This window comes from Nicotiana tomentosiformis, chromosome 8 (genome assembly GCF_000390325.3).
Source record: "Nicotiana tomentosiformis chromosome 8, ASM39032v3, whole genome shotgun sequence".
NCBI classification, from domain to species: domain Eukaryota; kingdom Viridiplantae; phylum Streptophyta; class Magnoliopsida; order Solanales; family Solanaceae; genus Nicotiana; species Nicotiana tomentosiformis.
In genome coordinates, this window is record NC_090819.1 from 27410209 (window position 1) to 27426284 (window position 16076).

Here is a 16076-nt window from a genome sequence, read left to right on the forward strand (position 1 = left end):
AGTTAATTTCTTCCCTGGTTCCTCCCCGAATATTTTCTCAAGTGCAAAACCAACATACTCTAATTTATTATGAGGATCTAATACAGAAGCAATGAATATCATTTTATTCATCTTTTCCGGTTCACCCCAATATTTTTTAAACTTTTCTTTCATCTTCCCTAACATCTTACTCAAATTAGTATCATCACTAGCTAAACAAGCTTTCAAATGACTATCAAGCTCACATATATCCTCAAAATGACAATTAGAAGTAACATAACGTGAACCTGAAATTTTTTCGGTAAGCTCGTAAAATCTTTCAAGAAACTTTATCACGTTTCTCACATTCACCCAATCATCACATACAAATGGACCTGCAATATTCCCATCTTCACAAACATGCGTACAAAGATGAGTAGAAAATCCATCATCAAAAAGATAAAGCTTGTCAAAGGCCTTCTCAAAGTTTTGCACCGTTTCCAACATCAAGTAAGTGGAATTCCACCTTGTAGGAACATCCAAACACAATATTTTGCTACATTCTACCTTTTGATGTGCACAACATTCCCTAAACTTTAAGGTCCTTTGCGGAGATGATCTCACATACCTCACAGCTTGTCTAACACATTTTACAGAAACATCAATTTCCTTCAAACCATCTTGCACAATTAGATTAAGTATGTGAGCCATGCATCTCACATGAAGATGCTTACCACTCATCGAATTAGTTTTCCACATATCTAGTTGCTTAGACAATTCTTTTACCGTGACATTATTCGAAGAAGCATTATCAACAGTAACAGCGAATACCTTATCCAATTTCCATTCAAGCGAACAATTACCAATAACTTTTGCCATTTCGTCTTCCTTATAACTAGAGATAGGGCAAAAATTTAGTATTCTTTTATGCAACACCCAATCTCTATCAATAAAATGACCCGTCAAACACATATAGTTAATTCTTTTAATGAAGTCCATGTGTCTGTGGTAAGGCAAATTTTTCGTTTTACTTCTCTGAAATTGTTCATTAGTGTAAGCCTTTCTTCATTGTAAACTTGAAAACAATCCCTTGTAATTGCCCTACGAGAAGGAACATTAAATAGAGGTTGGGCTATGCTCATAAATTTCTTAAAGCCTTTCTTTTCAATAAATCCGTAATTACCATCTCAACTAAAGCCCTCCTAACTAGTTCTTGTCCAAATTTTCAAAGCACCCCACCATTAATTTGCCCATCCTTTTGTAAATACAATTGTGTTTGAGTATTATCAACTTTTCGTGGTATTTTTGAACACTTCTTTAAATGAGTATTCAATGATGTTGTTCCATTCAATCGTGAATCAGCCTTATAATCACGACCACAATGTCTACACTTTGCTCTATCACCTCTATTATCATCTTTAAACTTTTCAAAATGATCCCAAGCAGTTGATCTACATTTTACGGATTTTCTTTTTTTTTGGGCCTTGACTAGTTTCAACTGAATTTGCAGGTGAAGATGTGATTTCGCTTTCAGATGAACCCACCCCACTTACTCTACTTTTAACTTCTGCCATCTATAGAAAATCGAATGAAAATAGAATTAAGGTCAGAACTCCTATAAGTCTGTAACAAATAGACACTACAAAAAATCATAGCTACGACGACATTTATTTAGCGACATATATAATAAATGTCGAAAAAAACTAATTCTTTGATATTAAAATTTTGGTAAGTATTTTTCTATTCTAATCTGTTGTTCACTGGATTAAATTTGTGGTTAACTGCCTTTAAAATATTTTACATAAGGTTAAAATTTGCACTTTTTTTGATTCATCTTTTCATGTTGAACTGATTTTGTACTAGTAGTGATGAGATTATTAATATTATTTGGTTGTTCAATCGTTCTTACTGCTATAGAACCTTAAATCCATTTACTAGTACATACAGCATTTATCAAACGATTATGAGTAGATACTAATTTTCCTATGTTCATAAGTGAAAACATGTTTAATCTGTACCTTTCTCTTTTAACTTTAGAGTTTATTTACATTACTTATTTATTGTAGTGATATGTAAAGCAAATCCTTTGCTTTTTAGGTTGGCCATCTACCTAGAAACCTCATTTGGCAGAAACATCCAAATCCAAGCACCTTTCTCTTTTAACTTTAGAGTTTATTTATAATACTTATTTATTATAGTGGTATGTAAAGCAAATCCTTTGCTTTTTCGGTTGGCCATAAATCTTCTTTGGCAGAAACATCCAAGCACCTTATTATTTTATTGGTGTACTTGATTGCTTTTTGAAATTTTGAGAGAAATTGTGGTGCTTAATACTAAAGTAAAGCTGTCCATACGTTAGACCTGATTTTGAAATATATTGAAGTGAAAGACTAAGACAGTGAGATATTTTCTTTCTTCATACACAAAGAATAACAGTGAGATAATTGAAAATCAACATAAACAAAAGACTAACAGTCAGACTAATTGAAAATCAACATACACAAAAGATTAAGACATTTTCTTTCTTCATAACTCAGAAGAACTCGCACTAACCTGAGGATGAAAGATGAGCGACGAGCTGAGGAAGAAGGCGTTACTGTTGAGTTGAGGAAGAAGGCGCAGAACTCACAGGAACTCAGAAGAAGTCGCAGCAGTCGGCGACGACGAGTCGCAGCAGTCGCACAGTAAGAAGGAAGAACCGAAGAGGCGAACTTTTCAATTGATGTAGGCTTGAGAACCCTAAATCTAATTCTTTATTTAGGTTTGGGAAATGAAAAATGGGAAGTGACTAAGTGTAATGTGTATTAGTGATTTAGTCAGTTGTAACCGATGAGTTTGGACTTTGGGTATTAGACAGACTATCAATAAGTTTGGATTTGGGTAAACTAAATTGGGCTTCAAAGTTCAAATAGATATTGGGCTTCAGCCTAAAATGGGTAATAACTAATACCCAAAATTTCGGTTATTCGGTTAAACCGAAACACCAAAACCGTAAACCGCACCGAAAAATCGAAAATTAATAATTTAAAAACCGTGCACCGACCGAAAAACCGATTAAACCGAAACCGAAAAATTAAAATTCACGGTTCGACCGGTTTTTTCGGTTCAGCCGGTATTATGCCCATCCTAGGAAGAAGGGTTACTAATAAGAACAGAAAAAGCATCATATTTGAGTTTTCTAGTAAAGTTGTAAAGTATACATGTCAGATGATTTCAATATATAGATCTTTGTTAAACTGTTCCTTTTTCCTTTTTTAATTGTATGATTGCTATTTAAGGATGAATCAGCCGGCTGGACGGCAGGGAATAACTATAATTTAAATATGCAATGACATTACTAATTTGTTTTTGTCGCACTTAATTTTCCACTTGACTACGATGTCTTAGATAGTCAAAATGGGAATTCGTGATTTTAATCCTTAAAATATTGATAAATTCTAATTTTACTCCTTGTAATGTTCGGTAGGATGCTTGATTAAAGCCATCTGTTCACCTTAGATTTTAATACCTTAGATTGCTTCTTCTCTTTTAACTATCATGCTATGGTCACTACTTAATTGTCCATTGTTACCCACTTAGCAAAGCTCATTTTCTCTCACTAACCAAATTTTCTTGTCTGTTAAATAAACCAGAATGGCAAATGGCAGTTAAAGTTAAAAACTGAATTTGGATCACTATCATCTCCATCGAATTCTTGTAATTCTTGAACAGAAATTTTGTCTTCAATTAGAAGTGGGTGTTATTGGTAGTCACTCAAGAAGCGTTAATTATAACAGTAAGGAGAAAGAGAAAACGGGTGTGAATTGGGGACGAACTATGAGTTCTGTCAAATTTGAGTATTAATTTTTTGCAGAAATTTAGTTGTTGAATGTTAAGCTGAGCTTAAATAAGATTGATGATTAACAAACGGTTGTCAAAAAATCAGGCCATTTCAAGATATTTATTATGCTAACATAAAGGGTTGTTTCGTGAGCAACAAGTGTTATATTTGGATAGCAGAGTTCATGTTGAACAAGCAATTTAATTATAGGAATACTTGCATGGAAAGAAAAGTCGTGTGAAAGAGATTTTTTAAGGAAAGAAATTGAATCCTCTTAGATTTGTTTTCTTTATATGGAGTGCCCGAATTATTCTAGGTCTTGGAGAAAATATTGGAGCAACTCTTAGAGAATATTTATTGCTCGCTTTTATTGAAGACCACTGCTATTTTTCCCAAAACACTAAATATTGTTCAAAGACAAAGCAATCATAACAAGAAGGTGCTATTTCTCCCAAAACACTATATATTGTTCAAAAGGCAAAGAGCAACCATAGCAAGAAGGTACTTTTATGGATTCTAAGTTACTCCACTAAAGAACTTGATCCAGAGAAAACATTGTTTGAGTTCCTTAGTTAATTAAAGTCTTGAGTTATTATTCCTTATCTATTTTTGTTTATGTGAAGTGTAATCGTAGGTAAATAATTCAGAGAAATTATTTTTAGAGTTTTAGACTAGAGTTTATAGTCTAGGAGGATTTGATACAATTGAGTTGATCGTAGAGGATAAGGTACTAGAATTTATAGTTCCTTTGGATTTTACTCCCTTGAGTAAGGAGGTTTTCTACTTAAAATTATTTTGTCTTTAACTTTATGCAATATATTTCATTTTTTGTACTAAAATCTGTAAGTCAAAGCATATTTTAGGATGGATGTTTCTAGCACTGAAGATGAGCTAGGGAAAAAAAAAAAAAAAAAACAAACTCCAACATTTCCTTGCATTTATAAGGAAAAAAAAACAAACATGGTATACTTTATTTTTCCGTAAGTGAAGAAAGAGAAGGAAGCCATTAACATTTAAGTCAAGCACTCGAACATTACTGGAGGATCAATCATTGGAGGTGATCCTAACCCTAACTTTCTTTTACGATCCAATTTCAGGTCATGACCTTCACCTAATGGACTCATCCCATTCATATATATTCATTTAATTTTGGCATAAACCTAACCGTATAAAAATAATCCCTAAAGTATGTAACATAAACAGCTGATTTGTCATGTCATTTGTGGAGCACAACTATAGAAGTACATACAAGAAATAACTGTACTAAAAGTTTTAACTCAATTCAATATAAGACAGCTCCCTCGAACAAAGGTGGGTTCACCAGAATGTATTTTTCACCTTGCTCATGACTCGCACTAGGTCTCTAAATAATTTGAAATAATAAAAGGCGTGATGCGAGTCAACTGATCCGTTGAATGACAATATAATATGTAAGTCAAATGTGACATGCATTGAAAAAGCATGCTAAATGCTTTGTATTTTTCCTGAGTTCAATGCACAACAAGAAATAAAATGGCATATTCTAAATTAATGACGATTTTTTTTTAAAAAAAAGTAAAGTAAAATGAAGGTTTTGTTTCATTTATGAAGATTCTGTAACAATTTCAAAAATGGATTGTTCAACCAAAATATAATATTTTAAAATTGAAAACAGTTACAAGTTTATAATCTGGCATGTATAAAATAAAAAATTGATTATCGATTCTACGAACTAGAATTTTTTGTTCGATATCTCTTCCGCTTATTGTTTTAACCAAAAAATAGTTTTTGTCGTCAAAGTCACTATTAGAATAAATCGGGTTTCTAATAACTAAGTTTACTTCACTTTTTCAAATGTAGAAGAGTAAAAAGTAATTGAAATTAAATATTCAATAGACAAAGGAAAGGAAATCTTATTTGTTGCACCCTATTTTGCACGAGTCAAAACAAGATTCAACTAGTGATTTCTCTATTGATGATAAAAGAGAGTCGCCACAAAGGAAAGGAAATCTTATTTTCCGGCCAGTCATGACAACTTCCAATTGATTCATTCTCCACTTAAGTTGGTCAGCATCTCTCTCCATTCTTCATGTCTATGCGGGGAGACCCAATGCCTCATTCTCTCGCTGTGACTTCGAAACCGCCTACAAAGTAGTCAATTGTGGCCTCTCGTTGAAAGAAGTGCTCTGCGGCCCATATTTGAAGCAGCAGGTTGCAGCCCTTGAAGAAATCGTACCCTCGAGAACATGCTGACAGTGGTCTAAGCATTTTATCTAACGCCATAGGTACCAGAGTAGCTTGAAAATTGCCCCGGAATGTTGCTAAAACCACATGCAGCAAATTGATATTGATACGTCCTCTTCTTTGTAGAAAAACCAGCAATCCCAGCAGTGCCAAAGAGAAGTTATGGGTCGGAGAGTTTCTCAAGTTGCCTGATCACACTGAAATTCTCCCAAGTACCATTCATAGCTCTCACGATGTCTGAACCTATCGAACAATCGGTCCAGGTTTACCTATCCATCTTCAATGTTTCTCAAACCCTGACTGTTTGCCAGACCCAAAGCATCAAGAAACCTGTAGTCGGGCATGGTGACCGGTAGTATTGGTCTCCTCCCCGTAAATGGCAGCTCTAAGAAATTGGTAACTTCTTCCAACGTTGGTACCAACTCACAATCAGCAAACTTGAAAACTACTTTGGCCGAATCCCAGAATTCTATCAGCAAGCGGGTAAGCATCTTGTCAGCTCGGATGTTTAGCAAGGCAGTCAATGCTCCTAGGTGTGCCCTGATTTTGTCTCCATGCTCTCAGCGGATGTTCTTCCACCATTGCGTTAGCTTGTGCGGTGCTCCCATCACCATATTGATCTCGGGGATATTTTCGTTGATTTTTTATTTCTAAAGAGGGTAGAGAAAAAGGGTTTGATAAGTGTTTTCTTCGGATCTTAAGTACTCTTCATGATTAGTTCGTCTTTCCACAAAGGTCATGTTGTTGGATGTATGACCCATTGATATTAGGGTGGCATTCCTAATTGGGTGTCGATGCCAAGGACCGACCCACCTAAGGTTTATGCAATATGACCTATGTTTGCTAGAGTAGTGTGTTTCCTTATTTTGAGTTGGACTGAATATTGCGAGAAGTTATGTCATTTGACCTCATAAAGCCATTCACTGAAAATAATTTTGAAAGAAGGTTCGAAGGGGTGTAAAAAATAATCCTCACGTGCCATTGTCTGTGATAGTGTATAGCCAAGACTCGATAGGAAAAAGTCTGATGACAATATATATAAAATGGTAACAGATAGTGGGATATTAGCAATAACATTTAAAGTAAGCAGTACATAATGAGCAAGTAAGGCAGGTAAGCATACAACTGCAAATCAAACACAGTTAAAGCAGTGTACAAACAATCCTAAATTCCAAGTCTAGTTTAAGTTTACTAAGGTCAAATCCTAATTGTGAAGTCCCCAGCAGAGTCGCCATGTTGTTGCGCCCTATTTTGCACTAGTCAAAACAAGATTCAACTAGTATTTCCCTATTGATGATAAAAGAGAGTCGTCATCTAATATTTAAAGGTATACTAGGGTACCTATTTAATTATTAAGATCATTTCTCTATTAGTCTGATAACCGGTGAGATTTGGGTAAGGGTTCATGTTCTTCTAAGGGGAAGGTGTTAGGCACCCCTTAAAATCTACCTGAGGTAGCTCCATAGGACTTAGACTAGGTTTAAAGGATTTGTTGTCTATACTCTGCTTAATTAGTGCTTAAAGATATGGTTTATCGTATATCTAGTTAAAGCCTATTACTTAAAATTAATATATGTAATTTTGAAAAAAGGGTATAGATTTATAAAAGCCTTTAAGAAAATGTTTGTATCTATATGATTGAAAAGAGTTTAGAAATATGTATATAACATTTGTATTTGCAAGAAAAAAAAACCTGTGAGATATGGCTAAGTTTTAAAACAGTTGTCTTTTAAAATGACGTGGCCATTTATATAATTCTAGTAAAGCTTGTTTAAAGAGATAGTATTTAGGTATACCTTAAAGATTAGTTCTCAAACCTCATATTTATTTTGAAGAAACCGTCTGAAAAACCTTGGCTTTGCAACAACACTTGTTTGATTTTCTTTTGTAGAAAAGCTCAATTAAAAGATCAATTACAGATTCCAGTTCTTCTGATTTTGAAAAAAGGAGGATTGTCGACCTTCGCAAAGGTGTTTTAGTTTCAAAAAGACTTCATAAAAAATTATTAGTAAAGGTTAAGAGATGAATAGCAGAAATGGTTAATGAATTGGAATTATTATTACTAAGTTATGATGCTTCTTTTTATCCTATATGTCTTTTAGGGCTTGCCTAGATTGTTAATATAATTCAAAGATATAAAGTAAAAGTATTCAATCAAATATTGTAAGCCTTATATACATGTGTAAAACAATAATAAATTTAAATAAAGCAATAGAGGAGAGGAATGGACTCTGGTTTGGGCCTGAAGGAAAGTAGGCACAGCAGGTAACAAGGACGGACATCAACTTCAGACTCCAAAAGGTGCAGGTGTAGAACTTGGTCTTGAGTTCTTTGAGAACCCGGCAGGCCCAATTTTAAATACATGTACAAAAAGACAAGAAAAGCAATAGATATGCTGCCCAATATACCTATTTAACAATCAATAGTAATCCAGAATGAAAATATTAGTGTGGAGTCATAGATGGTAATGTAATTTACAATGAAAACATTTATTTTTTTTATTGAACACTAAACCTAAAAGGATTAATAAATGTCAATAGATTAGAGGCTAAGGTTAGAATTTCATTTATGGCCAAGGTACTCTTTGGATCCGTAAAACTTCAAAGTTCCCAAGGGTCTCAATGCCCTGGGCAGTGCTTGTGTCATGGAGAGTAGCTCAACCAAGAACTAAACTCTACTCCTAAATAACCCTAACTACTCACACTTACTCTTATCTATAGGTTTAAGTGCTAATTAGGCACTCAATGTAAACTCTAATACTACAGTGATACTACTCTACAGGGATATATTCATTTCTTATAGTAATTGTACAGGATATCATCAGAATCATCAGACAACCAATCACATTGTTGTAACCACAATCCAAACATAATACATGGTTCATTGTGAATATCTTCAACATGTTTAAGTATGCTCAAAGGAGTTAGTTTTAAGCACATACAGGAAAACAACACTGACAGATTAGTTTAGAAACTCAGACATCTGAATCATGTATCTTAAGAGTAAATAAGGTAAATACTTCAAACGTATAGCAGTCCATGTTTATGACCATATCCTCTTAACAACCTTTAATTATATTGGTCAAGGATTTGTCTTAACTAAATCTTAACTTCTAGTATATATACAGGTTAACAGCTTCAATTGAAGCCTCTAAAGAGTATTAACAGAGATGCAAGTTAAAAGTCCAGTTTCATTCTAAGCAAATGACATGATTACTTCTTTCTAAAATCTCTTAGCTTCATACTAATCTCATTGGAGAATAAATCATACTACTATTTCAAACAGAACAAGTAGCAACAAAAGATTCATCGTAGGTTTATAAGTTAAGCCTAGTTCATTTAAGTGAGCTTAGTGAAGTTTTAAGGATAATGTAGGCTTGTACATGATTATGAAAGACAAGCAGAATTGTTGAAGAACAATATAAGTGCAAGGTATCCAAGAGAGCACCCACAGGGGACATTTAGCAGGGGTCATACCATTACAAACATGATAGGGTGTTAACATCATGAAATCAGGCTAACAATGTCACTACATGAATTTCAGAAAAGGGCAGGGGTATCATTATATTAGGGATCTGTTATGCAGATCAAGTATGGGAATTCAGATATGATGAAACTTAATTTCAACACTTTAACACAATAGAGGAAACATCCAAACAACCTAAACATATATTAATCAAGCTTTACAACTAAATGTATGGCAACTATCAGAATACACACAAGGGTGGTACAGGAATCCAATTAGCTTAGGACATGTTTATATAGTGTGATCACACAGTCATGAGCTTTAATCAGATGATCAATGGCCTTTCAAGAGTTAATAGGATCACAGGGGCACATTAAAAGAAGAGATTAGTTTAAATGTCATGAGCTGGTGTACCAAACTAAGATGACAGTCTTGTCTTTACAGCTAAACAAATTCATATCCGTTTTGAGTCTAATTTATCTGGTGAATCACTTCAGATGCAAATAACACCCAAGGCAGATTAGTATAGCAATCATGAAAGTTCTAATAGGACATCAGGGAAGTCTAAAGACAGCTATTAAGACTGTTTGAGGGTTCTCTAATTGTTTTCAAAGTTTAGCAGTAGATATAAGTTATCATATGTTTATTAGGATTAACTAATCAATACATAGTTCTAATTTCAACACCTTAAGGAACTTATGATTCCATTAATCAGCCATATATCAATAACAAATACATAAAAATAGTCAGCCATAGCACACTACCAATAAATTCGTTTAATAAAAGATAATAGAATAAATCATGCTTATAAATTCAAACGATCAAAAAATGAGTAGAATTGAGGTTTTACTGACCTCCTTTAGGGAAGAAAACAAAACAAAGACTTAGTTTATCCATTTAGAAGCCAAAGACTCAAACTTTCGATCAGTAGGTAAACTCAAAATCAGAAGGAGAGAGGAAAGAAGAAATTGACTAAGAACTTAGACTTTAATTAAAAAATTTCTAAATGCCATTATATTGTGTATTGATTTTCTTCATATTGTTAGGTGTTGTTAGGTGAGAGCCATTAAGGCTCGTATTTATAGTGCCCCAAGGACTAGGGTTTCGACATGTTCAAATTTTATAGTGGAAGATGATGATAGGTTGATGATGCGAGCAAATCAAGTGAAAATCAAAAAAGTTATGGTGAAAAACAGTGATAGATTTTACCTGAGTGATGAGAGGTTGGCTGTTGAAGAAGAAGACCCATCGGGAAAAATCTATAACCTAAAGGTCACTACATTTGACCTCTAGGTAATGATCTCTCATGATGAAACCTCAGCAAAGCTCCATGCATGCCCCGATTTGAAAGGTCTTAAGAGAAAATCAGACGAGTTCAAGTTTCACGTTTTGGTCTGTGACCCCATGATTAGGGCTTTTGAAATTTCATCGGTGAAATAGAAATAAAACAACATGCTTCACAGACCAGGGACATAATGAGTGGTTGCGCATGTTTGATTTGAAAGGACAAAGAAAAATCGAATCAATGACATTTTGAGCTTAGGGTTTCACAACTGGTTGTTTCAATTCCAATGATGAAAGGGGAAAATAGTAGCAGGATTCGCAGATAGGGAGGCATATTGAGTGTTTGGGGTTTGATTTTTGTGACCTTGCACCGATTTGTGCAAGGTTCCATGATTGATGGCGGGTGAGTGGATGAGAAAAAAGAGATTTTAGGAAAAGATGAGTGGGTCAAAGGGAGAATTATTTAGGGTAAGGGGATTAGGGTAGCCATCTCTAGAGATAAAGTTAAGAGAAAGAATCTGGACCGTTGGATCTATTCATCAACGGCCCTGAAAATTCGGGCATTAAAGAATTTTAATGAAAATTTTGGTGGCCATTGGATTCTTGTGATCCAATGGCAATGATTAAATATGACGAGTGTTTTAAATTAAAGAGAAAACGAGACAAATTGCGAGTCGTTGATCTAAGGAACCGACGAATTAGATCAATTGTGCTTCTTTTGTGTGGGCTAGAGACGGGTGATGTGGCGTGATTTCATTGGATCGGAGAGGAGGTCATGGATTGCCAAGTTGGAATAGAATGGGGTGTTTGGACTGGTCAATTCCGGATTGGGCTTGATATTTGGGCTAAGATTGATTTAAATAACAACAACTTTATGTTTAATTAAGAAATTACAATTGTAGCCCTTTATCTTTTTAACCCTTTTGAAATTAATTTAAATAAACTTAATTATTTTCAATAAAATATAGTAAAAACTATAATTATCAAATACACTATTAATTATTGTGATCAATTATTTGTAAAATATATTATTTTCTAAATTGTGACACTAATTTAGAATTATTAAAATAGTAATCTAATTAACTAGAAATTAAGGAATAATTCATTGATTTAATTATGAAGCCTATGTATTGTACATAACAGTTATTTGAATAATCCTCAAAATTGTAAGTATGTTATATTCATAATTACATAATACTAAACTATTAATTTCATTACTATTAATACTTAATTCTTTTATAAAATAGGTATTATTGATCAAAAATATTTTCAAAACATTCATTGTAAATTATTAAGTATAAATAAATTAATTGTAAAAGGGAGGGTCAAAATTGACCGTCAACAGCTGCCCCTCCTTGACCGAAGACGATAAAAGAGTTTTCGGACAAAGAAATTTAACCAAGGCCAATTTTGTCCCGACTTTAGGCATATATTGCAGGAATAGAATGTGGATTAAGGAAGATTATGAGTTGTAGAATTAGGAGTTCAGGAAGATTCCAGGAGGATATTTTGGGAGTTGGGGCCAAATTCTGGCTTTGAATTGCTTACATACCTCGGACTTTACGAGGATCAGGCCTCATGTAGTTTTGTAGTGAAGATTATTTTTTTGGGGGGGGGGGGGGGGGCAATGCTTGCAGGAATTGCCCAAGTATTATGATGATACTGCGAGACGGAAGATTTGGTACCCATGATAGCTTCTGAATTGCGACTTGATTTTAAAGATTTGAAGAATTAGAGTTCCACTAATCGTATTTGAGTTTGAGCTCAGATCCTTGGCCCGCTTATGAGTCTGTTGTCCCTCATAGCGTTGTAGCTTGGTTTGCTGCTTAGAAAGAGTTCCACTTTGAGATGTTTGTTCCTGCAAAAAATGAAATACACACATATCCATATATTGCAATGCAGAATATGTTAAGATGTGATGTAAATGATGCAGGAACGATAATGTCTGGCTACCGGCTAGCCGTTATTTGGGATTGGGATGATGGGATACTTAAATTTGACTCGAGCCGTGTACCCTTCCGCAACTGTCGTAGCATTAAGTCTCCTTGTGTCGAGAGTGTCTCTGCATGATGGGAGTAGTTGACTTGTAATGTAAAATGCATCTCTGCTTGATTGGAGAAGTTGCATTGAAATGTAATGTATCTCCGCATGATGAAAGTGATTGCATTGAAATGTAAAGTGTCTCTGCACGAAGGAAGTTTCTGACTTGAAAAATGTAATCATGCCTATAAGCTGCATGAGCAAAACGTCAAAAAATTCGAGATAACAATAAAGAAATAAGAAGCATGCCCAAGAGATACTCTTGACTGTGAAACAAAACTGCAGCCATCAATTGGCAGAACGTTGATGACGAGGTTTGCAATTATCTACTCTGATCTCCAATGTGGCAGAGTGGCGGTGTGGAATGCTCCCGTTGGCAAAGCGAACAATTTTGTTATGTCCAGGGCTTCGATTGGCAAAGCCGATAGCTTGATTTGTACAGGGCACTCTGATTGATTGAGCTGACGGTTTGCTATATACATGGCTCCGGGCGGCGGGGCCAGCGGCTCGTTATATACAACATACTTTGTTCAGCTGAGCAAATGATTTTCTATATATAATATGCTCTACCTGCGTCAGCAGCCTGGTTCTGAAATACCTTCAAAGGATCTAAGAGTTAGTTTTAGTTATGTAAAAGGGAAAATTTGAATAAGGAAAAAGGGATGATAGTTATGAGAGAGTGGCGGATCCGTAATTTTCCCTGGTGCCCCAGTGTGTTCCAGCATTTTCTTGTATTATATTGGTCCTGCGCTTAAAGAAAAATTCTTAGCGGGGAGGGGGTGTTGGTTTGTGTTGAATGTAGTCCTGGCTTTTCCCCTGTCCTGATGAGGTCACGCCATGAAGTTCGGTAGGTGGAACGGATTATGACATTTTTAGAAAACATTTTGAAAATATTTATCTTATGGAAAATGTCGTCATTTGGGATTATGACATGTCTAGGAAGTTCCTCAAATGCGAACGTTGTTTCTAGAAGACTTTGTCCCGTTGATGTCGATCCTCCAAGATGCTTCTGACGACGTGGCTTCTTGCTGCTGCGATTGTATCCTAACTTACACTAATGTGTTACAAAGGTTTTCCTAAGTGTTATGACCGAACCTTTTCAGGTTGCCTACGTATTCGAAACAGAATCAAGTCTGAACATAGTTCGTGGGCAATATTAAAGAAAATATGATGATGATGCTGATCGAGCCTGACTCAGGCAGCCTACGTAACCAAATGGAATCAGGTCAGAACGTAGTTCAATTACAAAAGATGTCTGAATCAGACGAGGATTTCCTACATCTTCCTTCCAAAGGAAATCAAGTCATGGCATAGTTTCGAGTACATACAATATGGTATTTGGATTTTCTATTACAAAAGAAGGGGAGGGAGAGAAACCGGACCCTACGTGGGTTGCCTACGTATCCCTCTGTGGGAAGTTAGATCGAGTGTAGTTCAATTACAACCAAAACTTAACTCTATTGTCTTCAAACATAGTATCTCTTGATTGTGTCTCAGTTGATAGGCTTCGTGCTGACTCTTCCATCCATATCTGCCAAGATCAGAGCTCCTACCGACAACACTAGGTAGGCTTCGTGCTGACTCTTCTTGATGAGGGAATATTTTCTTTAAAACCAATTGCCCCGGTATAAACTGGTGAGGTTTCACCTTTTTGTTAAATGCATTGGCCATCCTATTTTGATACAGCTGACCATGGCATACTGTGTCCATTCTCTTTTCGTCAGTGAGAATGAGTTGCTCCTGCCTGACCCGTATCCATTCTTTGTCTTCTAACTTGGCTTCTTGAATGACCCTTAAAGATGGTATCTCGGCCTCTGCGGGTATCACAGCTTCAGTGCCATATACCAATATGTATGGCGTTGCCCCAGTGGATGTCCTCATGGTAATCTGATAACCAAGTAAGGCGAAGGATAATTTCTTCTGCCATTGCCTATGGTTGTCCACTATCTTTCGTAGAATCCTTTTGATGTTTTTGTTGGCCACTTCAACTGCTTCATTCATTTGCGATCTGTAGGCTGTAGAGTTACGGTGGTCAATTCTGAACTTCTCGCAAATTTCCCTCTTGAGATCACTATTGAGGTTAGTTGCATTGTAAGTGACGATTGACTCGGGTATCCCAAACCGACAGACTATTTTGTTACGGACGAAATCTGCCATAACTTTCTTTGTGACAGCCTTTTATGTAGAAGCTTCGACCCATTTGGTGAAGTAGTCAATTGCTACCAAGATAAAACGGTGCCCATTTGATGCAGCAGGCTCTATAGGTCCGATCACGTCCATGACCCAAGCGGAAAATGGCCAAGGCGGGCCATTACACTCAACTCATTATGCAGAACCCGAATGAAATCCCCGTGGATTTGGCACTAGTGACACTTATGCTCATAACGGATATTATCGCTTTTCATGGTCATCCAAAAGTATCTGGATCTTACAATCTTCTTGGCTAAGATGAAGCCGTTCATGTGGGCACGTTCCTGCATGTATTCTTCTAGTAGTCTAGTTACTTCAGCGGCATCTACACATCTTAACAGACCCAAGTCTGGGGTCCTCCTATATAGGACTTCCCCGTTGAGGAAAAAGTGATTTGCCAGCCTTCTGAGTGCTCGCTTATGACTATTAGTAGCATTCTCTAGATACTCTCTTGTTTCAAGGAATATTTTGATGTCGTAGTACTATGGCTTATCATTTGGCTCTCCATCTACATGAAAATAGTACGCATGTTGATCCCTGATCTTGTCATGACCCCAATTTCCCTCAGTAGGATGTCCTGATGGCACCTAGTCTCTAAGACTAGGTAAGCCGATTATTAACAAGGATTAAGCTAGTGTTTAACAATGATAATTTAAAATAGAGTTTAATATGAATACCAAAACAAAAACGAAATAAGCCTACGCTGCAATAATCATAACAACCTCCCAAGACTGGTAATATAGAGTCACGAACTCTACCTAAGTACATGGAGAGATATCAAAGATAGACATAAAATACTATTCAAATAACATGCTGACAGTACAATAAAAGGAAAGAACTTCAAGGGACTGCGACAACCAAGCAGCTCTACCTTGAATCATTGCGATCAATAAGCTAACTCCGCCCGAGTCCTATATCTGCAATACCTGGCTCTGCATAAAAATGTACAGAAGTGTAGTATGAGTACACCACGGTCGGTACCCAGTGTGTATCAAGACTAACCTCAGTAGAGTAGTGACGAGGTACAAGTCAAGACACTCACTAGACAAAATAACCTGTGAAGTATAGAAGTATAAAGCTAATAATGAAAGCAGGA

The 16076-nt window shown here is 35.7% G+C and overlaps 1 protein-coding gene across 1 annotated transcript; it reads right to left on the reverse strand.

Moving 5' to 3' along the window:
* Positions 1–14224: 14224 nt before the first annotated feature.
* On the reverse strand, positions 14225–14947 carry LOC104114051 (uncharacterized). Its single transcript, XM_009624397.1, has one exon. The coding sequence runs from the start codon at positions 14945–14947 to the stop codon at positions 14225–14227; it is 723 nt and encodes a 240-aa protein (XP_009622692.1).
* Between the last annotated feature and the right edge of the window lie 1129 nt (positions 14948–16076).